The 26040-nt window shown below is 42.5% G+C and overlaps 2 protein-coding genes across 3 annotated transcripts; both read right to left on the reverse strand.

Moving 5' to 3' along the window:
• Window positions 1-898: 898 nt before the first annotated feature.
• Window positions 899-19262, reverse strand: slc25a22a (solute carrier family 25 member 22a). Its single transcript, XM_072435995.1, has 11 exons — window positions 19052-19262; window positions 9029-9130; window positions 8823-8948; window positions 7693-7748; window positions 7373-7463; window positions 6601-6655; window positions 5646-5706; window positions 5144-5282; window positions 4919-5073; window positions 4769-4844; window positions 899-4285 (listed from the first exon to the last, which is right to left on the reverse strand). Exons 2-11 carry the CDS (start codon window positions 9046-9048, stop codon window positions 4132-4134), a joined length of 933 nt encoding a protein of 310 aa, XP_072292096.1. The 5' UTR covers window positions 9049-9130; window positions 19052-19262; the 3' UTR covers window positions 899-4131.
• A 470-nt stretch (window positions 19263-19732) lies between these two features.
• pidd1 (p53-induced death domain protein 1) lies at window positions 19733-25695 on the reverse strand. Of its 2 annotated transcripts, none has more exons than XM_072435175.1 (15): window positions 25084-25695; window positions 24348-24761; window positions 24089-24232; window positions 23947-24004; window positions 23668-23869; window positions 23454-23603; window positions 23175-23348; window positions 22965-23112; window positions 22764-22899; window positions 22547-22697; window positions 22348-22471; window positions 22141-22256; window positions 21344-21451; window positions 21063-21259; window positions 19733-20373 (listed from the first exon to the last, which is right to left on the reverse strand). In XM_072435175.1, exons 1-15 carry the CDS (start codon window positions 25505-25507, stop codon window positions 20139-20141), a joined length of 2781 nt encoding a protein of 926 aa, XP_072291276.1. In that variant the 5' UTR covers window positions 25508-25695; the 3' UTR covers window positions 19733-20138. The 2 variants fall into 2 exon arrangements, with proteins under 2 accessions (XP_072291276.1, XP_072291275.1); XM_072435174.1 differs by having other exon boundaries at window positions 23947-23998; window positions 24080-24232.
• Window positions 25696-26040: the final 345 nt, after the last annotated feature.

Here is a 26040-nt window from a genome sequence, read left to right on the forward strand (position 1 = left end):
TGAGCCTCCTGCTATAACACAAAGGCTAAGAATAGTTACTGTTGGAGTCATAGCACATGAAAAAGGCTTCGAAATGAGAACAGTGGTCCTCAATCCTTCAAAGTGTTGTCATTGTTGTAAACTGAACCCTGGGCGAAGCTGCTGTGTAAACACTGGAGTAGATTGTCTGCCAAGGAGGCTCCTGAAGACTGAGAATGTGAAATGTGAGGCCAACTGAAACCATATCTCAACAAAGACAGACTTATGGATCTGAGTCTATATCTATGAATAGAGCAGGGTTGAGGCAGTGCAATTATGTTACAGGGGCTGAACCATAGTACCAAGATCCTAATGCTATTAAGGCTAATGCTGAACTCATAACAAACAGCCATAGATAATAAAGCTCTGTCACAACAGCATTTCTGCTGAGACATTAAGGACCCATTTGGGATTTACAGACCCTGAGCTCAGGGGCAAATCCCCTTAGGACACATTTACATAGGTGTAAATAATATGGCCATCAGCCGTGACTCTGACAACACAATGGTGTTTGAGTGTGACCTGCAGCACACGCACTACCATGAGCTAAACAGTAATCACCGCACTCAGGATTTAGTGTCACCCTGGCCCTATGGTTCGTGCACACAACTCACCTGAGACGATATGGGGACCAGGGAACGTTTGACAGCGCGGACTCGTCTTCTGCAGATCGACAGTGACACCTTGTGGTGATTCAGCATTACTACTGTCTGTGCCCAGAGGAGCTGCAGTTTCTCACAACACAACCTCACCATTCACAGCACGTTAGGATGAAAAGAGCCATGACAGTTCTTTTGTACTTTGTCACAAGACTACTAGACCTTGAAAGCACAACTGCTATGTGTAACACTTGACAAAAGAAGAAACACAAGAGTCAGGATGAGGACTGTGAGTTTATTGAACAGCAAGCTGCCGAGAACACAATATTTTCTCCATTACATTTTAAACAATGTCATCACATTGTCTCCTTATAATATGTCTTATGCACATCATGGTGGGGCCCTTGTTTAAAGTGCAGCAATGCACAGTTCCTCTTGGAGGAAGAGAACACAAGGCAGTAAGAAACTTTCCCCCAACAAGCTTGGAGCTCCCCACTTGCATTTTTCATGAAATGTAGTAATGGACAGATGCTGCTCACTGTGTACATCTAAGTATGTCTGTGTGTATCTCTAGTGACTTATTGCATGTCTGTGAGCTGGTTTATATTTTCAGCGAGTGTAAAGCACAAATCCTTCACTTATGTAAATGTAATAAACTCTTCACTATAATTATAATGCATTATATCTAAGTACGTTCTTAGTATATTTATTTCATTTAGTAGGCAACATACATATTGTGATTACTGCAGACAGACACCACCAATCTGTTGTCTCAGCCCTTTTCACAGATCAAGCTTCTGATGCCCAACTCTTTCAAATAAGTGCCAGTCACGTTTCCTACCCATGGACCATTACAGGACGTACAGGAGGGGGCTGAGTGTACCGCTTGTGCCTAAAACTCTTGTGCTTTCTTTGATTGTATATACTCTAAAGTCAGTCATTTGGTGTCCCTCTGTGACAGATGAAAAGAGAGAGAGAAAAGAGCATTGTACTGACAATCAGAGAAAAATGTGGCTGTGCACAGAAACTACACACCAAACTACAACACGAACACACGCACATACAAAACCAAATACACCAGGTCAGCAAAAACAGCGACCAAAACATCGTTCACAGCACTTTTCAAGATTCAACCAAAATACAGAACAAATTTGAGAACAAGAAAATCATATTCACAAAATTACAGCAATAATCTCATTGAAAATAGGCAATATAATCACAATAACCGCATAAATGAGATGAACTGGCAATTACAAAATCAGAAAAATATGCAAAGAAAATTATATACTATAGGCAGGACTCTTGCCATTTTCTTATGGCTCAGTGGTTGTTGTTCGTCAATGTCTAGCAACATGGGTCCCTCCAGGCCTATGGCTTTCACTGAAGACATACCATATACAATTCTGAGATTTGCACATTAGATTCCTTTGTCACCATATTGCAGCTACCTCATAAAAGTGCAAAAGATGTTTTTATTTTACACTGCCTGTTGGCTTGACTTGAGGTGGTGAGAAGTGCTAAAGCATATAAGAAGAATGTTCCCATTTAATCTCATGCTTCATTTGGTCCTTGGTCCTAAAACCAACAAACTGGCAGACGGATTGAGTTAACAGCTTTGAAGTAATGGCACTTCCAATCAACTATTACTGTGTGTGTTTATTTTAATGCACTTAATGCAAGCTTAGTATTTTCAATTTCACTATTAACTGTCTTCTTTTCACGTTTATAGCTAAACAATGTGGACAGAGATGGGGGGCATGAAGAGGTAGGTGTGCAAATAAGTCATCACATACAAAACAAACAATAACTTCAAAATGAAATACAATTTTCACGTCTGCATATGTACAATATTGTTAAGGTCGACATTTTGACACAGAAAAACAACACATAGAAATATATAGTGCCATACATCTATCTATAAATTAATATTGATAAATAGGTCTCACTCCCAGGAATGATAAAACAAGAGTTGCATCGGATGTCTACAGTGCAACAACACTAATGTGGGAGCGAGGAAGGAATGTGATTGGACAATACATTTCAAAGTCACCTTGATCTCCGACAATGGCAGGGATTTAGTAAAGTGATGCATAAACAAGAATCAACAGAAAGCTTTACGCAAACAAATCCTCAGCACAAGAGACGTCCATTTCATACAACACTTCACATTACATTGGTTCAATTTTGTGATGAAAACAAAAGGTCTTTAGCTCTTTGGGTCCCGCCACTGAATTCAAGTTCTCACATGTAGGGGATTAAAGTAGGGTCATTGTAAACAATAAAAATAGGATGTAGAGCAAAGGGGAAGTAGGATGCCATGCACTGATCAGGTACCACTCACTTTCTAATATGCATAAATGTGATGCACTTTTCTATTAGAAACTGTTTGAACATATTCAGCAATTCGAGCCACACAAGCAGGTTTACAATTGTTCCTTCATTGGGCCTACCAAGAGCTGTACATTTGCAGACGGTCTAACATCGTGTATCTACCTTCACTTTGATCAAAGGTAAAATGGCAGTAGCAGATACTTTCAACCGCCCAACCCGAACCACAAAACTGACAGTGCTTTTGAACATTATGTTTGGCCTTGATTCAATCGGTCACATCACAGCAGGCCATTGATATCAGACATAAAACGATACACTCCTGCTGGGACGTCACCGAATGAGGCGTGACCAAAAGTATAATAGTATCACTTTAAAACTTTCATATTCACTCAGGTACCATTTGGTGATACATTTGAGAATATGTGAATCAAATGTCTTACATAAAATACATGGTGCTTCTTGGAGGCAACAGTTGTGGTAGTGCTTCATTTCTCATGATAATTTCTCACGATCTAGTTAAAAAGCTTCAGGCATTTAAAGTCCACTCTGTGCTGAATGGCTGTGGCCCTTGCGTCTTACAGGAAGGGGTGTGGCTTCTACGGAAGTGAGTGCTGGCATTATAACAACACATTCCCAGTACTTTGTGGTAAGACACATTACGCTTTAAAGACTTTAAGGTCAGGGGGACTTCATAAATAGATATGTGTTCATCTCATATTTTTTTCAATTTAAATATATAATTCCAGTATAGTTTGTATATTTATGCTAGTTAAAATCAATAATATCTAGATCATATTTTTTCATTAAGCCTACTGCTCTTTGACAAAAATAGGTTACGTGTGCGGTACTGCAGCAACCAAGGGCTAGTGTGATAGTAACAATCATATTTAAATCTTCATAAAGCAAATATCCTTTAAAATAGATAACTGTGGCTTCATTTCCAGAGAGTTAGCTGTGCCCGCCTTCTGGAATGTTGTGTGCCACCGCATAGGCTGCTTGGCAAAACAGAAGCTCCCTTCTGAAACATTTCCACATTCAACATAACAAAATCAACTCCACATTCAACATAACAAAATCAACTCCACTTAATGGTCACTCCTTGACCCAATTACTTGTAGTATTGCCGCCTTGTGCAGCTGACCAACATGTATTACGGGAGGGGAAGGCAGACAAGAGCTGCGTCTTATTTGTCTTTTTTGGGCAAGAAGCTGAGGATATATTCACCTACACCCAGGAAGTAGATAACCTGGGCAATGCCGAACAGAGGCGCAATGACCAAGGCTCGACAGTAGGCCCCCTTCAGGAAGGCTGTAGGACCCTCGTTCCGCATGATTTTACTGAAAGACAAACATTTAAAATGAGCACACAGTGTGTCTGCACGTATATGTGCGTGGAGGTGTGTGTGTGTATGTGTATGTGTATGTGTGTGTGTGTGTGTGTGCGTGCGTGCGTGCGTGCGTGCGTGCGTGTGTGTGTGTGCGTGTGTGTGTGTATGTGCGTGCGTGCGCAAATGTCTGTGTGTGTGTGTATGTGCGTGCGTGCATGCGTGTGTGTCTGTGTGTGTGTGTGTGTGCGTGCGTGCGTGTGTGTCTGTGTGTGTGTGTGTGTGTATGTCTGTGTGTATGTGCGTGCGTGTGTGTTTGTGCGTATGCGTGTGTGTATGTGTGTGTGTGTGTGTGTGTATGCGTGTGTGTGTGTGTGTGTATGCCTGTGTGTATGTGTGTGTGTGTGTGTGTGCATGTGTGTGTGTGTGTGTGTGTGTGTGTGTGTTTGCGCGTGCAGGTGTGTGAGAGGACAGGGTGAAGACATAATGAGGTCACCTGATGCAGTCCCCCACTCCAGTGTACGTGTCTTCTGTACTGCCTCGGGTCAGCGACTGCAGACGTGTTTTTATCACTGAAACACACAGCTCAGCTGAGTACGGCGGCAGCCACCAGGGCACCAGTCTGGTCAATGTTAACAGATCTTACCATCTACAGGGTTTACAGCCACAGCAGCTGTGCTCCCTGCCGCACAGCCAGATATAAATGACACGTAGAAGGGAGCAGGTCCCTCGCCACCCCGCTTGCCCAAGTTATTAAGGTTGGCGAAAAGTGGGAAATAGATAATGGAGAAGGGCACGTCTCTAAAAGAATCAAATTGAGAACAAAATGAGACAATCAGGTTTATGGAGTGCAATAATAACCACTTATTACCTCAGCAATGTGGCACCGAGGCCCTTGTACAGCCCAGCAATGCCCTTTTCCTTTAGTAACTCTCTGGTGAGCTGCATGGCAGTGGCGGACTTGGTTTCCACTGCGCCTGCTGTCTCTGGCATCAGTTTCCTCTGAGCAGCTATAAAAGAAATATAAAATCAAAACATAATATAAACTAACTATAAACAAATGTATTGAATGTTTTTACAGTACAGTACAGTGCTTTATTTTGTAAGAATGTAGTGAGCGCTATTTCAGTTCAGTGCCATCACAAAAACTCCAACTGACAAAGCAAAGACAGCATTGATTTATGCTGAAGTTTGGAAAAATATTTAGATATACTAAAAAACAAGCACAAGACGGCTGAGGTATGACAAAGAAACAAAGGAAGGAAACAGTAAGATATTTTGTGATTTCAGAACCCAACACTTGAGGCCACTGTATTTCCATTTTACACTCATTTCTTTCAATACTTTACCATCTGCTGTTAATTTCCTCTTACCGATACGCCCAGCATCTTGCCCAGCAATTTTCAACATCTCCATAGGAGTTGTGACAATAACCTACAAAGAAACACAAACGGGAGTATCATGTTTCATGTCTGTTTGCTTAACAGAGTTGTGTGTTGGTAGCTAAATGTCTTCTCTAATGGTCTCGTGTAATCCACACAGCAGCCACTGGTTAACTGGATTAGAGGTGAGATGGCCACAATCTTAATCCAAAATCTACTCTATTTAATCTAATCACGTTTCTTGGGCTTGAAGTCTTTGGCCTCATTGACAACAAGCCTTTCTCTGACACAGCACATAGTTTGGCAACACTTCAGTGTCTCATCTAATCACTCAGACCTTCCAGTAGTGAGCCTGCTCAAGCACTGACTGCTGCACATTGTTTGTTGGTTACAAGATACAGAGCATTTGGACAAGAGGCAGTAGCACACAGGGATAAAACATAATTACATGTATAATTCACATATAATCAGCATGTTCAAACCTGTTAATTATATATAATGAGTGCATTTACAGCTCATCCATGATTAGTGGGTCACACCCTGAGCATAAGACAATGGAAACACAATAAATGAATTAGTCCTTTTACTTATCATTCATTCCTGCAAGCAGTTTTTAACCACTGAAACAATTCTACTTGTTATCTTTTCTACACTGTTAAACTTTGTTGTTATGTGTTGTTAAAGTAGGATACTTAAGTCATATCCTATGCAATATGTAAATGTATTTATTTATACAATACATACACAGTAGGGACAAGATGTTGAGCTTTTTTGCTTCCAATCCATATTTAAAATACGCACATTTGTCAATTGCAAATTCCAAAGACAATAGGTACACCAGCTGAGTTGTGTGGGTGTAGGTTTAGCAGAGCTAAAAAAAAGAAGTCTTGTTTCATGGCGAAATGGAGAAACCAATCTAGCGCCTCTCTCTCTCGCTCACACTCACCTGGCATGTGCCTGCTCCGCACCCTGCCAGCATCTCTTTGACCAGAGTGAGCTTCCTGCAGAAAGAACAGTTCAAATGAAAGACAACTTTATTTGGACAGTCCTTGGGGAAAATCAAGCTGTCGCCACCTGCACTGAAGATGCTAATCTTTGTCTTGCATATCAACATGTCAGCCACAAGGGCAGATTAATAATTCACAGGGCGAGCAGCTGAGCCTGACGAGTCAATCATTCATCAGTCTGTAGTGTGTCGCCATAGCGATGGAGCAAGATGACCCACAAGGCTTCATGTTTATCTACAGAGACTGAGGGGGACAGAAAGGTGTCTGAAATACCGATGTATGTAGATGGTTAATGTTTGATCTGGACGTGGTCAACTGTCAGGGTCTCAAATGTGGTCTTTAAAAATCTTAAATTTAAATGCATTTTTTATATCAACAATTTATAACAAAATCACATCCATCCTCAAAATACAAAAACATTTTTTTTAGCTTTTTATTTAATAATCATTTTTATTATTATTGATTAGCTATTTTTAGCTAATCTAAAAAATACAAGATCATATCCAAGATATAAAGGCCACGCAATTGTTGGAGCTAAGATTATAGGCATTCTGTTACATTTAGCTCTATCTTAAAGGGAATGACAGGAGAAGAATGTGGGATTAGCTAGAGCCCAGTACAGAACACAATTGACTCGTGTCAGATTACATGTGTGTAAAGAGAGGAGTTAGGATTACAGTGTGGATGACTGACAGCAGCACTGTGCCTTACCCGTCTTTGGAGAGGTGGTGCCTGAAGAAGTCATTGGCGGCCAGTTTAATGGCCTTCTCTGGCGTTACTAGTGTTAAGTTCACTGCGGCTCCTGAGAGAATTTATAGGATCAAAAGTGAGAAAGCGAAGAGAGAAGCAAAGAAGATAAAATTGAGCAGAAATCAATGAAAGAGCCTGTCTGCACTCAAAGGGGTTTTCCCAGATAATAGGCTGCAGTTGGACACAGACCACTACACAGCTTTGAAGCTCTGTGTGAAAGTTAGACACCTTCTCCTTGTTATATTATATGTAGAAGATAATACATAAAGAGCATTACTGACCTCTGTACATCCCAAAGTATCCCTCTGACCTGATGGTCTTAATAAGGCAGTCTGACCTGAAAAAGCAACAGCATGGAGGGAAGTTACAATCATTTCCAGCCAATTTCATTTGTATACCACAATTTTCAACAGTTCCCTTCAGTGTGACCACAGCAAACTTTCTGTCTACATTTAACCCAAAACTTTACATCCTCGACTCTTACACCAATGAACTTAGTGTCCTCCTTCACTGCATCTATAAATCTCCTCTCTTCCTGACGGCCTAAGCATCCTTCTCTATTGTAACTTTAGACGTGGTAATGGACAAATGTGGAAAGAAATAGTAGGAGGAAGTAAGAAGTACAGTTACATGGCGAAAATGTACTTGTCGGGACAGAAAGGGGAAACACGACGGTGAGATTAGGACATGAGCTGTACTCAGTAAGTCCTGACTTTAAATCTAGCTAATTACAATTACACTCAATTACAAGCATATATTTAGTTTAAAGTTCAAAAATTTACAAAAACACAAATTACACATAAAAATACTCAATTACAGTAACTTCAGTATTTTTAATTAGATATTTTTCACCCCTGATAATGAATTGCATAAATGGTATTGTTTTTATAATGCAGTTCATACTTCATTAACAAGCAAAATTAAAGTTATTCATCAGAGCTTGAGAGTTTTTAAGTACATTTTAAAACAAATTAAGGTTGAAATGGGGGACTGAAAGTACTTAAATAGACAATATTTGCAAATAAAGTGTATTATTGATGAAAATCTGAAATTGTTTATTCTTTATTGACATTTTTTATTTAATAATGGCGCTGCCTTCGTTAAAAAAAAGGTATTTTCTTATGTTTTTAGAGCCTGTATAGTCCAGAAAAGATGATCAAAATACATCTACAATTATTTTTCATAGTCGACTAGTCAAGATTAGTTGATTAACCGTCTTCATCAAAGGCAAATAAACAAATAAATAGTGCATGATTCTAACTGTGTATTCATCATTGCTGTGATTGAGTCCTCTAAAGGGGTGAACCCTCTGAGCTGCAATCATAGAATTGATTTGATACTATTGATTGGTTGATCCATGTTGTTTTTCTGTGCTTCTCGGCCTGCAATGGAATTAAGCACATTTCCTTACATGCTGGTATAAAGGCGCTGTCCATTCTGCTGGTTTTGCAGGCGAGTCTTGGCCAAGTCGATGGGAAACACACAGGTCACTCCAATTAGGCCAGCGATCCCCCCATTGATCAATTTGGCAGGCAAACTGAACAGCAAATAACCAGAGAATATAGTGATTAACAGCGTTTAACAGCATTATTTCAACTGTAATGCATAAGATGTTACCTGATCTGCTTGTCCGCCATTTATCTCACGCCCAGGCCGCTCACTGTGAAACGATTATTATTCACACAGTTGCTTTTGTCACCAGCAGAAATGTGAGTAAATCTGAAATAAACAGAAGATTTGGGGTTGGTTAGTTTGTCCGTTAGGTAATGCAGTCTTCACACATGAAAAGATTGATTTCAAAAGTAGTGTGTGCTGCCCACAGAGGAGTAACTCAAACCCATGGGTGACATGTGACAGGCCTGTTGCACAAATCAATAGTAGCTGAACATCTGTGTGCCACGTTTGCCCTTGAACACATGTTTCACACGCCAAAGGACATTTCTCTGAGGGATTTGGCTCATAAACCTCTTCGTAAAAGACGTGTAATCAGGAGGAAAGCAATGAAACATTTCTGTTGTGGTCGAAAAAACATGTCTATTTTTGGTACAGAATGGATTCACTGTGAAAAAGATGCTTTCCATTTCCCCATTGCTTTTCCTCCACCCCCGGCACGGACCAATCACTGCGAAGCGCTCTCCTCCACACCGGCCCTCCCCCCATCTGCTCTCCACACAGTCACGAGTCACGATTCAGCTTCTGCACTTAAATCTTTGCTGACTTTGCTGGCTTTTTGAGAAGTGCACACTGTACCTTATGCACCGGTAGTGAAGTAAAGGGCCTGTCCTACATGCTCCCATTTTGAGATGCTTTATCTAGTTCAACGTGCATTCTGTCTAATTGCGATAGTCTGAAAATATAGGGCCAGTAGAGCAGCATTTCCACTTGGAACTGTTAATTGCAGGCTTAATATTTCACAGATGAAGCAAATTAATGGTGAGGCAGTACCAATAAGAGCCACTTAAGTAATTAACTTTGAGAACAGAAGCTGAATTTATTTGTTGGACAGCTTATTCAAGATAGTTTTGTTCACATTCTCTCATCCAGACAGTTAAATTACACTTTTGTTAAGAGTCAATACACTGGAACTATTGTTGGTTTTGTAATTGAGCAATAAAGTATAAATGCATGAAGCACAATAAAGTATAATTGCATGAAGCACAATAAAGTATAATTGCATAAAGCGCATGGCTGTTGAACAGACTGTAAGACAAACCTGATAATACACATTATTATTCAAAGTTGGACAACGGAAAGTCATTATTCATAATCAAATTCTATCTTTTTGTGAGACGTAGCCTTTTCTTGGACGGCATTATCCATAATGAGCTAAATGTGAGTTCAGATCCCTCTCTACCGCAGAGCCCTCCACTGGAGTCAGTCATTTTCAATTTAAAAATGATCTGATTGTCTACATTTTTTAAGCCTGGTCCAAAATTATATCAGCCCTGAGTCTGCTCAGTGCATCTGAACATTCAAAGTGCAGATCTAATGGACTGTAGCCAAGATTTAGTTTGTACATTATGTGGCAGGCATTCGTGGCATTTGTTTTTAAGTCTAGTTTGCAACCAGAATTTCTCTCCCTGCCCTAAAGCTGCATCTGCTCAGTTCATTCGGTTCGTCCACACGTCGCACCAGTGTGACCAGCGGCTACGTTCTTCTGTCTGTCATGACGATGAGACACTGCATTGGAAACACAGTCTTCTGAAATGTGCAGAGTCCAGACACTCAGCAATTATTAACCAAATCCACTGCTTTTTAACAGCTATTTCTTTTGTTGATCCGTATAAATGAATGGGCTGCATGGGCTGCATAAAAATCTAAAATAGCTGTAACTGTGCTCCTGAGCCACAAAGGTCATATTTTTGGGAGCAGCTTTAAAGCAGATAAGCACTGATGAGTAAACAATAGGAAGGAGGTTGTGTAATGCCTGAAAAACCTTGGACTCAGCCCCATGAAACCACCAATAGCTGCAATAATACACATAATATGGCTAAACAAACTGTCACAGATAACATGGCACTTCAACCCTTGTTCCTAAGTACAACTTCAAAGGACCACAACGTTAATGACAATAACTACTCTGTTGAGCATGGATGACAAACTATAAAAATGTTCAAAGTTATGGTAAGATTGATATTATTGGTACAGACAAGTATCAGTAATATCTATTATCTCAAAGTAGGTGCAACAAAATATAAATTAGGGCTGGGCGATATTGACAAAAAATATCACGATAATGATAGTCAGATGATAGTGTTAAACATGTCTTTAAACGTATTAGTTGAGGATAAATTATCAGACAAATGTAAAATGTCTGGAAAATGAATCACAAAACTGCTGAAATATCACATTACAACACAACCTTTTTACAACAAATGTTTTTACAAACATGTGTTCAAAACAACATTCACAATATTATTTAGATTTCACCTCTACCTTGGATATACATAAACGTACAGATAACAGATACAGATTTGAAAAAAGTTATTTTACACTATAAAATAATGTAACTCAAGTATTCGGAATACAGTACTCTGGGGCATGTAACGGAACAAACACAATCCATATCAATTCTGTATTCTGTAACCAAATACATTGATGGAATATATAATTTATCGACTTAAAATAATCCAATCACAATATGTAATTGTCATCTGGATAAGAAAGCAAGCATTTTATTTTATTGTAGCACACAAAAACAAAATGTTCAGAGCCAACCACTGCATTATTCTTTTCAATAAAAGCAAGAGAGAAGACGAGTCTCATATTACCAAACTACAGACACACCTCTTCCAACGCAAATCACACTCCAGTCATTCAAAACAGTAAGGTTTGAATTGTTACCTTAGCACAGAGATTCTAAAACTTTTTCTGGTGTGCCTCATCAAAAGCCTCTGGGACAGCGCAGAATTGGCACTTCACTGCTGTAAATATGGTGTTTCAAGGAGAAGATACACTCATGTTACTTCTCATCACTGTGGATCACTTTTACCAATGCAGGTCCACAACATCACACACAGACCCCTTTCTGCTTCTGCTTCTGCTTCTGCTTCTGCTTCTTCTTCTTATTCTTTGGTGTTTTATGGAGGTTGGTATCCAAGTGTTACATTACGGCCACCTAATGTAGTTGTACGTCTTAAACTTTAGACTTTATTCTTCATACTTTATTCTTCAGACTTCTTCTGTGTTTTATGGCGGTTGGTATCCAAGTGTTACATTAATGCCACCCACTATAGTTCTACGTCTTAGACTTAAGACTTTATTCTTGGGTATTGTTGTTGTAGTTGACCTTCAACAACCATACCCAAAGAAGAAGAAGAACAACTACATTCTGCGGCGCTGACTCGTGCCTCTGCATTTACGTTTCATTGTCTTCAAAACCCATGAGATCAAAGTGGAAAAGAATTGAACGCACACACATTCTTTTCGCATATGCTTCATATGCAATGCCACATGAGCGGTCCAAAAAACAACAACGACAACAGTTTGGATATTACGGCAACATAGAGGAACGCCTCGGTCCGTATGACGGGGAAGAAGAAGAGGAAGCGTGACCTGGTCGGTGACGATATGAACAGCGGGGAGGACTCCCCTGGAGCCACTGATCCTGTGCAGCGTAGGGCGTCTTCTTGCTCGTCTATGGAGGGCTCTCTCAGTGAGGAGCAGGGCGGGGGGGTTGCAGATGTCGGGGATGTGAGTTCAGAGTGTAAGGTGTTCATAAAGCTCGCGCAGGATAATGCGTCCTTTAAGGGGTGGGATCCGATGGCGTTGACAAGGAGCCTGACTGTAGCTGTGGGAGTGGTCAAGCATGCGAGTGTCCTTAGGGATGGCTCGCTGCTGGTCGTGTGCAAGGACGTGGCTCAGCAAAGGAAGGCGATTGAAGCTAAGTGTCTGGGGGGGAAGGACATTCTTGTGTCTGATGCTGTAAGAGGCACGGTCAGGGGAGTTATAGTAGGCGTCCCTATGACGACATCTGTGGATGACATAAAGGAGAATTTGACTGGAGCTAAGGTGGTGGATGCTAGGCGGTTGAAGATGACCCGGGATGGGGTAAGGTGTGACAGCCTGTCGATAATGATTAGATTTGAAGGTGGGATCCTGCCTCGTGTGGTGTGCGTTGGGTACATGCGCTATGGCGTACGCCCATATGTTCTGCCGCCCCTGCGTTGCTTCAAGTGCCAGCGCTTTGGGCATATTGCAGCGGTCTGTAGAGGGAAGCAGAAGTGTGGTAAATGTGCAGGAGACCACGAGTATGGGAAGTGTGACGACGGAGCAAAACTCAAGTGCTGTAACTGTGGGGGAGAGCATAGCTCTGCCTACGGGGGATGCGTGTTCAGCAAGAGGGCTGCTGAGGTGCAAAAAGTTAGAGCCTCTCAAGGCCTATCCTACGCGGATGCGGTCAAGAAGGTGTCTGGTAGTCAGGTGACGGTGGATGCAGTGGGGGCTGCCAGTGCTGCTGGTGTCCTAGGCGACAGGGGAGGGGGCAGCGTTGCCCGCGGCCAGGGGGAGGTCCCCACTGGGATGCCTGTGAGTGTGGCTTCCACGGGCAGAGGCCCTGTGGGTGCGGAGGATGTACTGGTTGTGAAGAGGAAAGATTTCTTCCTCTTTATAGTGGAAGTGATTAACTGTACTGGGCAAACCAAGAAGAGATCCGAAAAGACTAAGATCATCGCTAAGGCTGCAGGGAAGTACTTTGGAGCTGGGGGCCCCGAGTGGACGGAGATAGAGGATGCGCTGCGGGAGGGCGCCCTGCCCCATTCTGGCAGTGGGAGTGGGGGGGCTCCCGATGCGCCGTCAGGTTCCGGGGGCTCATAATGGCGGTGGTTGTCTTGCAATGGAATGCGCGTAGTCTTCGTGCTAATGGCCAGGAATTTAAGCATTTTGTCTCTACCTTGTTGAACAAGCCTCACGTTATGTGCGTGCAGGAGACTTGGTTACGACCTAGGTGGGGTTTTGGGATACAAGGGTATGTGTGTGTTAGGAATGATAGGGAGCAGGGTAGAGGCGGAGGTGTGGCTGTGTTTGTCCGAGATGACCTAAATTACGTTGTTGTCAGTGTGTGTAAAGCGCCGGAGGCCCTGGCGGTGAGGGTCTGGCTGGGTGGTGAAGCTGTTACTGTGGTTAACCTTTATAATCCGTGTGGTGAGTTAACGTTAGAGTCCTTACATAGTATCGGTAAGGATGTTCGGGGAAAGGCCGTGTGGTGTGGGGATTTTAATGCGCATAGCGCTTTGTGGGGCGGTAGTGGTACCGATAGGTATGGGCAGGTGGTAGAGGGTTTTATCAATCAAAGGGAGTTGGTTTGTCTGAATGATGGGGGTGGGACCCGCTATGATATGGGGACCGGTGCGGAAAGTGCAATAGAGGTGGGGGGTGTTGGAGACTGAGCCGAGGATGAGGAGCAAGAGGATGTTCTAACGCGCTTGGACTTCATGGGCCTAGAAACGCCAAAGTGATGGAAGAAGGACTTCTAAAGGATAAAACGACAAAGACGTCCCATGACCTCATGGGCTTTGTAAAACAACAAAGACGTCCCATGATCTCATGGGCTTTGTACTTCCAAAGCACCGAACGTCAAAGAGGGCGAGGAAGGTGAAGAAGAGTCTCCCTGGAATAAAGCCGGTTGGTCTCTGACACAACAACTATTCTAGTCACAAAAACACATCATGACCTCATGGGCTTTGTAACGCCAAAGCAATGGGAGGAGTACTTTTACGGACTACGACAGAGTCTGAGGACTACGAAACGTCTGAGGAATAAAGTCTGGCGGTAATGCAACACTCGGATGCCAACCGCCATAAAACAACAACAACAACAACAACAACAACAACAACACATGAGCGGTCAGTAGCAGAGTTAGATTCTAAAAGAGCAGTGTATCGTCCAGTCAAATGGAGAAGGCCAGAACTGATGGTTCAATGAGTTTTTATTGTTTCCATTCCATGTCATTCAACCAACGTCAGAGCTAGCCGTATAATCACTGTTACTAGCTAATTACATTAGCATAACTGTTTTCCATACATTTGTAAAATAAACATTTAAAATGGTTAAATAATACATTCATTCATATCACAAACCTTGTTCCCCTGTCGACTGTAGCTTGATCTTTGTTTTTTTATAACTTTCACCATGTTTTTTCTGTTTCACCATTAACCGTAGCTTACTTTAAATTTGCCCTTTTCTTTCACTCTCAAATTTTCGTTTCACTATTACTTCCAGCCACACAGGAAGTTACCAAAATAAAAGCAAAACCTTATGAAATTACCTTTACAGGGGAGAGATGAGTGCGAAGGGAACTAGGACAGAGGAGGGACAGAGGAGGGACAGAGGAGGGACAGAGGAGGGACAGAGGAGAGACAGAGGAGGGACAGAGGAGAGACAGAGGAGAGACAGAGGAGGGACAGAGGAGAGACAGAGGAGAGACAGAGGAGGGACAGAGGAGGGACAGAGGAGGGACAGAGGAGAGACAGAGGAGAGACAGAGGAGAGACAGAGGAGGGACAGAGGAGGGACAGAGGAGAGACAGAGGAGAGACAGAGGAGGGACATAGGAGAGACAGAGGAGAGACAGAGGAGGGACAGAGGAGGGACAGAGGAGGGACAGAGGAGGGACAGAGGAGAGACAGAGGAGAGACAGAGGAGGGACAGAGGAGGGACAGAGGAGGGACAGAGGAGAGACAGAGGAGAGACAGAGGAGAGACAGAGGAGGGACAGAGGAGGGACAGAGGAGAGACAGAGGAGAGACAGAGGAGAGACAGAGGAGAGACATATGAGAGACAGAGGAGAGACAGAGGAGGGACATAGGAGAGACAGAGGAGGGACATAGGAGGGACATAGGAGGGACATAGGAGGGACATAGGAGGGACAGAGGAGGGACAGAGAAGGAGAGACAAAGGAGGGACAGAGAAGGAGAGACAGAGGAGGGACAGAGAAGGAGAGACAGAGGAGGGACATAGGAGGGACAGAGGCGAGACAGAGGAGGGACATAGGAGGGACAGAGGAGAGACAGAGGAGGGACAGAGAAGGAGAGACAGAGGAGGGACAGAGAAGGAGAGACAGAGGAGGGACAGAGAAGGAGAGACAGAGGAGAGACAGAGGAGGGACAGAGGAGGGACAGAGAAGGAGAGACAGAGGAGGGACAGAGAACGAGAGACAGAGGAGGGACAGACGAAAACATGTGTGAGGGGCAGAGTCCTTAACAGTCACAGTTGCACCTCTGTCCTTCAGCGCTGTCCTGTCTAAACGTCCTGCTGAGTAACACAGGTTTGAATGAAAGGAAGTGTCTGGCTGTTGTCACAGGCTCAGTGGACGTCTGCTGTCACGTGACCACCACCAAAAAACGCACAATCACATGCAGTAACAGGTCAGTACATCTGCAGCACGGACGTATCTAAGGACACACTGGACAGGCCAGTTTTCTCAATTCACTAAGCAGCACCAATCCATGCCCTACACGCCCTGTAAACAGACACCGGGCGCACTATAGTCCCAGGCCTGGATAGAAGAGGCACTATGGGCTGGCACTATTGTGTGATAAGGTCGCTGCAGAATGAAATGATCATCTGTGGTATCAGCACTGGGACTAGTGCAATGGTACAACGATGATTAGATAACTTTTTATAGTTTGAGCGTAGTGGCAGTGTCAGAAGTACGGATGTCAAGATATCACATTTTAGTGTTGTGATTATTCATGATCATTGAGACTGTGACTAAACAACAGGGAAATCTTTAATTCTATTTAATTCCTGTGGTCTAACATGTCACACTATTCCTGAAGTTTGTGACCAGCTTTATGAAACTGAACTTTCTGAAAGACAAAATTAAATTAAATGTGAGAAAAACAGCCAAAGTTGTTTATATTTAGGTCTATTTTTGGGTTATGGATTGAACTAAAAATACTTATTTTGCTTCTAAAATTGTAACGATGATTCGTTTTTGGTTCACACGATTATATTGTGACCTGAATAATCACTTTTATTGATTAATCTTGACATCCCGAGTCCGAACAGAAGTATCAAAAACGTTATGTAGCCTTAAAGGGATTTGTTATTGACTTGCACAATTCACAACCCAAAAAATCTGATGGAAAACTTCATAAATAGAAAGGTAATTTTCCTCTTAACCAGGCCAGGCCCTGAAGATGGTCATTACAAAGAAGAGATTTTCCTATGGGGACAACTGGGACGCAGCTTCAAAGGCCAGTTTACCTCAAATTTAGCATTATGTTGAAACCATGAATGACAAACCGGGTCCAAGGCCGAACATTTCACAACAAAGAGGTTAAATGACTCAGGCACAATTGGTAATATTCAGAAAGTAGTGTGCTGCCATACAGCTTTGAACAGGGAAAATGTTCATTTTTGGAGTAAAGCGTGCATGCCACTACTAAATCTGAATACGGTACTATTACTTCTTCCCATTCACATAAGGATTATAATATATAATACCCATAACACCTAACTACCTCTGTCTCTGTTTACTACTGGTGCCGTCTTAATCTGAGTACATTATCAGAGAGGAAGGACGAGCTTCTTATTGCAATAAAATACATACAAATGTCAAATTCACCAGGGAGAACGGGTTTCACTTTCAGGCAGAACAAACGGTCCCAGTCCCAGGATCAAAGCAGGCATAAAGTTTAGCTATCACTACTGGCCCACTTTCTACAGTCATACTGGGCCTCTCTGTGTGCCTCCATCTCAGCTTTCCTGGGCCTGAATTGGGAAATAATGATACCTCTGTGAGTGGACTTTCACATAAAAAAAGAGCGTCTGGTTACATAGAAGACAGTACAATCAGGCCAGAGAGTGCACCTTTTGCACAGAACATCATGGCATCTTCCCAACAACTGCTCCAAGGGATTTCAGATAGAAGCTTGACATTTAGAAGCAATAACCTTTAGGAAATTGATGCAAGCTAAGTGGAGGTTATACATCTAAAAGACACGACTGCACAATAGTAAACATTTGCACAACCAAACTATGTCTCCTGATTTGCAGCTACATCTGCAGGAAGCACTGGAGGTCATCTTAAACCAAACGCTTCATGAATTATTCGAAAAGGCTGTTCAGGGCCTTCACCAAGACTGCACACAAACTCTATCCTTCTACTATCTGTCCTCATGATTGGAGCGTATACCCACAAGAAAACCATATAAAGTCAGTTTATAAATGATATCCAGATGTTAAGATCCTTTTGAATGGCATTATTTTTGCTGCACAGTACTCTCCAGTGCAGGACAAAATACATCATTACGATTTTTCAGACAAACTTTGTAGAGAACTGTAGAGAAGATCTAAAAAAAGTACTTATACAATAATCCTATGCACTTCAGAACATGTTATAGAGGTCTAAACAATACCATGAGTCAGACTTTTTGCGACCATTCAAATTGCGACTTGGATTGGATTGCGATGCATCTTGCAGCTTTCATTGTGCACTGGGCAAAATGAAAAGCACAGGCCTATAACACATGAGAGCGTCTGTTACAGGTAAGCTCACTGTCATTGGCGCTGGTGGAGTGAGAGCAGCTTGACAGAGGCGACCAGCTGCCAATGGAGCGCGAGGGTGGGCTCGTCTTAAGTGGGTTTTTTCCTCCACTTCCCGCATCCCTGCCCACTACACGACAATCACACGCTCACTACGGGGCTGACGCCGGCTAAAAGCAGCCTCTGTGACCCCCGACGTGTCTTTACTGTGACCCCCGACGTGTGCCTTTTAGGGATCAGCGTGACCGACCCCCAAAAGCTAGCGCCCTCCGCGTAGCACATCACATTATATTACACCTTTCACAATGGCTAAGCTCCGTCGATGCACAGCCGACATCCAGCGCTATACTTCACGATTACGTTCAGGGCGATCGCGACTAGAAATGGACATGTATGTGTTTCTGTTTGAATGCGCAGGGCCTTAAATTATGCAACAGCCTTTATCATACGCGCGCTTGGCACATAACGGGAAATAATCTGCTGCATAATATTACGAGGCGGCGATCGCGTCCAGATACCAGCCAAATTCATTCATGGTGTCGGGAGTGTGCTTCAGTATAAATGGTGTATGCGAGGTGTGTTAAACAGGTAGACGAGTGACATATTTCCCGGTCTATGGACAATTCTCTACTGTATATTCCGTTAGGCACATACCTCACCAAGGCGCTTCCGTGGTTTCTTGTGAACACTGGATTCAAATCAAAGCCCGGATACTTTCATAAACTGCTGTCTGACAGACGTTCTAGAGCTGCTTAACGTGCCGGTGTAACTAGCATTTGAGTCCAGTGCAGAGGTAGAAGAGGTGAGAGTGAAGCCAGCAGGAGGAGGGAGGCAGGAGATGGAGTAGAAGGGCTCATACACAACACGCACGGGGGTCGCTGTCGGGCCTCTAGCGGCGCGTAGTGGAACTGCAGGCGAGGCTGTGTTTGCAGCAGAAGCAGCAGCAGAGGGAGATCAGAGAGATGCATCTGGACCTGCGTCATACTGGCGACTCTGCAGCGTCATGACCTTGAACACGCCAACGTAGAAGAGGAATAAAACACTATAGGCTGTGCGTGGATGCACACTGATATTTACAGTGGGCTGATATTATAATATGTTGTATTACAACTACTTCTTAGGCTACAAATGATAAAACAAACAAACACACACACACACACACACACACAAACACACAGATCAGATCAGATCAGATCAGTACAACATTTATTTTTTATAAAAATCTATTCATTTTGTACAGGGAAAGAACATCAATTCGGATGAAGTTGACAAATCAAATCTCTCATAGAGAGACTTTCTGAATACAGTAAACTAACCGGTGCGCAAAAAAATTAAATTAAGAGATGTTTTACGATACAACTATTCACTTCATGATTTAAGCATCCAGTGTATTAATATACAAAATAATGCATGATTGGCATTGCATGAAGTGTCTGTATGTGTGCATGAGTGTGTATGTGGTTCAAACTTGAATTGGTCTCACTCTCCAGTGATAAGTAACAAAATAACTATGAGTGTGTTGAGTCATGACACAATGTATCCACTGTGTAGTTCTTGTGCAGGTCATTTAAAGTCATTCCCACTTAATAGTTGGCAAACAAAAACATGGAAAGTGCATTTTTCTTCTTGAGCGTGACAGCAGGTGAGATGTTTTGACAGCAGGATGAGATGGTGGGGCCAAATGATGAAAAAACAAGTCAGTGATGTGTGAGAGAGCCATCTGCACTCAGCGAGTGCTGAGCTACTGCTGTGTTTCACTGACAGAGGGGCTCCCTGCCTCCAGACCCACTCTCCTCAAGGACTCAGAGTACTTTCTCTTCCCAATGCTAACAATGTCGTTGATTTCTTCTGCCAGGTCAGTTCTGCCACTCTCCATCATCGCAGCCATAAGCTTTGACACAGACCCAGAGCCTGCCGCCTTCTGTCCTCTAGCCCAGCAAAACAACATGTCCAGCACCAAGCCATGCAGATTATCCCTACGCAGACCAGAATAATGCATATATAATAACTACATAGATCACCAACAAGTTTTTTATGTGCAAAGGTTAGTACTACAGATGTTTAGTATATCAATCGTATAGGATTTACACCAGTGTGAACACTACAGCTTCTGCTGCCCAAATCATTGACAATATGCTAAAAAGAAAACCTGATCATAGATTTTGCCAGGGTTTTGTCACATGCCTGCAGTATGTGTTCACTGTGGATGTGTTGTTGTCATGATTTTCTAAGGAATGGGGGGAGGGCCAGATGAGAATCAGTCTATGAGTAATCTCCTGCAGTGTCCCAGATGGCTTAGTGATGGCTGACAGTGCAGATTAAAACCATCAAAATTCTCTATTTTTCCTCTCCCTGTGCGGCACTTCTTCACTCACTTCACACGTCTTTTATTTATTTATAGGAGATCTTCTACTGAAAGTGTTTTTCAGACTTCCTATAAGTGATCTGTTCTTCTGTATCTATCTCTGTATCTTCCTGCGTTGCACCAATGAAATTTCCCCATGTGGGACAATAAAGGAATATCTTATCTTATCTTATCTCCAAAGAGGCTTCAGCTGTTTGATTATGTTTGCTTCAGTCAAGTCATTATCCTTATTACTTCCCTCACCACACAAGTACGCTAATAATACATAAAACATCTAGGAATGCAAAAGCCATTACATACTTGTGTTTGTACTGAATTCGCTCCAGCTCTTCTTTGGTCAGGTCAAGATTCATACCAATTCTTTGCCAGTCTTTACCAATGCGAAGAGAGATGTTCAGAAGGTTGGTCTCAGTCAGGTATCCACTTTCAGGGTCCCCCAGGTTTAGAGGGGGGTACTGGGGCTCTTCAATTATGTAATTATTTTCAGAGTTTAGGGCCTACAATAAGACATAGTATTATATGACTACCTGTGTGATCGAACTAATAAAACATATAATATTGCAAATATAAAAACACTTTACTGGAAGTCTCAGTGGTAACGTTGCCAGCCATTGACTGTCCAGGCCTTTCCTTTTCCTCGCCACTTCCTCTGGCAGACTCTCTGGAATATCCCCTCTGTAGAAAGACACCTAGGACAGAAAAATAACTGCGCTGAAGCCATTTGTTATTTCAGTTTGCTATACAAATAAATATGACAAAGTAGGAAGAAGCTGATTTTCCCAGCTCTGTGAGGCATCGAAGCACATTCAATAGTAGTTGAAAGGACAATCAAAGCCAGTAACTACCTGAGCTAACAGTGAAGAGGTCACCGAGTTACTTCGGGAGTTTCCCCAGAATAGAAAAGAAAAGAAAAGAAATACAAGATTTGTGTCAAAAATAAGAGCCAATGTTTTGTTGTTGTTTGATCATTGTTGTGGTATGGATTTTAATTATTATCAATCCATAGTATTGATATGAGTTGCCATCAGATGAACAAATCTTAAGCTCATTGTTCGAACAAGCTTTTGAAAAAATGTGAATGTGTTTAATGTGAATTTTAGACTCAATAGACCCATCACTTCTGCCTCCATAATGTATGGCCTTGGCAGTAAACCACTGTACTGTCTGAATATAGATGTAATTTGGCTTGCAGGCCTTTCCCCAGATCATTTTAGATCATATAACATCTTTTAGTTCCCTCTAGTGGACAAAGTCTTTTACTTATACATCAGTTTACATTGTGGGCTCTAAAGACAAACAAAAGATAAAGAGAAACTGCTTGGCATGTAATACGTTTGCTGCTAAATATTAGATGCAATATTTGTTGTGTCTCTGTTACCTGCCCCCTCACTGGCACCGCCTGCCCTGCTGCAGGAGAGATGAACACTTCTTTGAGATTTTTCAGGCTAGAGTAAAACACAAAACGGAGTCTTCCTTCTACACAATCTGGACTATCTGAAATAAAGTGACATACAGTGATGTTATAAAACACAGAACTCTAAACTGACTGGTTAAATATATGCATATTTCATGGTGTATACAAGACCTGTACTGATGTCCAAGCCTCGTTCAAAGCCAGCAAAAAACTGCTCTCCCTCCAGCAGGTCACACAGATCAGAGGGATGTGGTCCATCATACTGTGCTAACAAAGACTGCACTCTACTGTCCACCTGGGAAAAATACACCATTGTTTCACACTAGAGATGAAGCCAAAAGGAAGAAAAAACATAGAACTATCTTTAAACCTTATTTGCAGGCAAACACTGTAGAAGGACTTGGGGTGGGTCTGTTTTTTTCTGCATTACAAGAAACTGGACTTTAAACTGTTTAAGTCGCTGATAAACTTTCCTGACGACTCCACTAACACATCGCTGAGTGGTGTACCAAAGCCAGTACCTGCAATACACCCCATTTTAGAAATTATGATTCATTATTGAATAACTGTGAATTAAAACATCTTACCAGGAGAAGTGCGTGATATAGAATATGGCATAGATTTGAGTGATTTCTAAAGACACTTGAGACGTGATATCAGTCCAGGTTTGGGCAGTGGGGTCTCCATGGAGCAGATGCAAACAGGATCGATCCACACTGTGACCTACAGATTATCATTTTAAACACAATGATGTTGAGTTTACAGTATTTGTTGAACATTTTTCATACCAGTAACTCCAGCTGGCAGAGGAATTTGAACTTTAACAGGTTGAAGAAAGTTTTTGTTGGGAGTCTGAGAGAGGCAAAGCAGAGGGCTGACTGTTGCCTGAGGATCACCACAAAGACTCTGAACTTCGGAGGGGGAGGCGGGCAGCACCTAAAGAAAGTTTCAATATTCCATGCACTCTTTAAATAACTATATTTCACCGATGAATTTACCTGTAATGTTATGGTGCGTATTTCCAAAGTGGAGTGTTGAGGAAACGTGAGTTTAACGGCAGGATCTGAGGTGGACACCAGCAGTGCTCCAGCCGCGGTAACAGAGCAAGTGTCTCTAACTAGACGAGACACTACCATGAACCAGGAGAACTGCTGAATGGAGCAACAAGCCAACTATAAGTGGGTGAAGAAAAGGACAACAGCGTCATAATCATTATGATGCATTGTATTTACACAGGAGCAGATGAACACATGAGGATTAAAGATTAGAGGTCATACCAGGGCAGGGCGTCCACCAGGGTGACAGCTGTTGTTTGGGCTTCCCCTCTTCAAAACTGTGGTCAGAATGCTCCATGATTGCCCATCAAACTTACGAACCACTATCTCCTTTCTTCTGGAACGATGGTATGGCACGCACACTTCAACAGGCTGTAAACAGCAGTTATAGCAACAATATTTATCATTAATTACACAGATAATATAGATCTATTACCTTCAAAAAAGAAATCCCATGGGGGCTTAATTCCAATGGTCGACTAAGAAGTATTTCATGGTCTTCTAGATGAACCCATTTTCTTTCCGGCCTTTTCCACGCCCACTGTAATCTTGTGGTTGTATGTAGGCACTCAGGGGGGAAAAGTAACTCTGCTCCCCCAGGGAGAAACACATGACATCCAGCAGATGGAACCCAGAAGCTAGGCAGAAAATACCAACAAGGAGAAGGTTAACTGAGGAAAAATATAATAAAAGAGGGGGAAAAGTGATGGGCTACCTGTGCTGACTATAACCAAGATGTAGCTCTTCCAGTTTTGGTTCTTTATGTTCTGGTAGTCAGTAACACAAAAAACAAAAAAGTTAATTTAAGAACAACATTTCATTTCAAAACTCTTTACTTAATTGATTACCAGGTGAAGAAGGGAGGTGAGAAGGTTTTAAAGGTTGTCCCAATGGATTGTTGTTGCTATCTATTTTAAGCTGAGGCAATTTTTTCAAAGACTGTGGAATCACACGCAGGTCATTGCTATTGATGACAAGCTCCCTGAGGGAAAGCAGCGAGCCTGGGCAACAAAGAATACACATCATGTTTGTTTTAGTACGGAAGGCCAAGGGATATTCATTTATTTTACAGATTAATTATTCTATTACTGATTAAATAATGCACACTTTTCTTACCCATGGTCTCTGGAAGCTCCTTTAGTTTATTGTGAGATAACTCAAGCTTAACCAGACTCTCTAGAGACCCAGTTTCATCAGGTAGTTGTTGCAGAAGGTTATATGAAACATCCAGAGTCTGCAGTGCTTTCAGCTGACCCAGACTTTGCGGCAGAGAGACCAGCTGGTTCCCCATGAGAGAGAGGAAGGTGAGCGAAGACAGCTGGTCCATGTCAGGGGGCAAAGCAGAGAGTCGGTTGTGGCAAAGCACCAAAGAGGATAGTGCTGGAAGGTGGAGAAGGCAAGATGGTAGAGAGGAGAGCTGGTTGAAGGAGATATCCAGGTGTGTGAGAAAAGAGAGAGCGGACATAGATTGTGGTAAAGTAGTGAGCAGGCCCGGCAGTGGGTCACCCTGAGCATCATAAAAACGGTGGCCTAGAAAAACAGAGAAACCAAAGTAAAACACAAATCACTGATCGCAATCATTCTGTCAGTAAACATTTCTTACTTGGTTTGTTAATGGGGAACTTTGACTGTTACCGTCTTAATACAAAACTAAATAATAATTAAGACCAATTGAAGAAAGATTACACAGATTAATAGGATTTTGAATGGCCTCTGACTTAAAAGAAACTCAAATGCTTTATTTTTATGTGTTAAATATGTACTTCAGGCTTGGTTATCACAACCCACTTTTTGTGTTCACTATATAAGGATCAAGAATAGATCGATCCACCAAACACCTTGGGGCAGTTACCTCTGATGAGCAGTGAGAGCAGGTCTGTCAGATGTGGCAGAACGTCCAGGGCAGCCTCGGTCCCTAACTTCTCCTCAGAGCCCAGCCTCAGGTATTGGAGGCCTTTAAGTTGATGTGGGACAGAACCCCAGAGCAGGGGCAGTGCTGCTGCTCCCCCTCTATATACATCCAGGGTCAGTCTGGTTTCACTCATCACATCAGTGATGTCCACTGATGGAGGCAAAGGAGGAGAGAGAGACAGGACAGAGCTAGAGGAGCCAGAGGAGGGTGAGGAGGGTTTAGTCTCAAGAAGGTTTGGGGAGATGAAGGAACAATCCATTAAGCTACAGGGAGAAGGCGGCAGAGTGGCCGAGGTCTCATCTCTCTCTGACTCCTCAAGCTCCTCTGGATCATCAGCATTTAATGATTTGGAAGTTGATTCCATGTTTCTTGACAATGACAGGCACGTCTGCCAGAGGATGACTAAACCATTATTTACAGTCTTTAGCTGCTTTAAATGTTGGTCTCATTTGTTGCTCTCATCAGCTGGGGGCCTGCTCTGCATCCTCTTCATCCAACCCATTAGCTTCTTCACTCTCCATCTGCACTGTGAAACGTGTAGTCTAATGACTCCATATCTGACGATTTAACATTTAAACGTACGTTGTTACAGTGCAATAATAAACTGGATGTTTGAAGAGAAAAACACAAACTTACCACAAAGTATTGCTGATCGAAAAGTGACATATTTAAGGTCTGTAGCAGCTTAAAATGGGAAAACAACAATAAAGCTAAAAAGTAAAGGTATTATAATAATCGAAGTCGAATCGAATACTAGTAATAGCAGTGCTACGACATCTGGCAGGATTTTACTTCCTTGTGTTGGATTTGCGTTTGAAAAACGAGGCTACGTCGCAATGTTGTGCTCGTTTAGTGCTTTAGCTTCTGCCGGGGACCGACAGGAGCCATCATGTGTGG

Source organism: Eucyclogobius newberryi, unplaced genomic scaffold, assembly GCF_026437365.1.
Source record: "Eucyclogobius newberryi isolate DKJ021-1_F unplaced genomic scaffold, fEucNew1.0.hap1 SCAF_7, whole genome shotgun sequence".
Classification (NCBI taxonomy): Eukaryota; Metazoa; Chordata; class Actinopteri; order Gobiiformes; family Gobiidae; genus Eucyclogobius; species Eucyclogobius newberryi.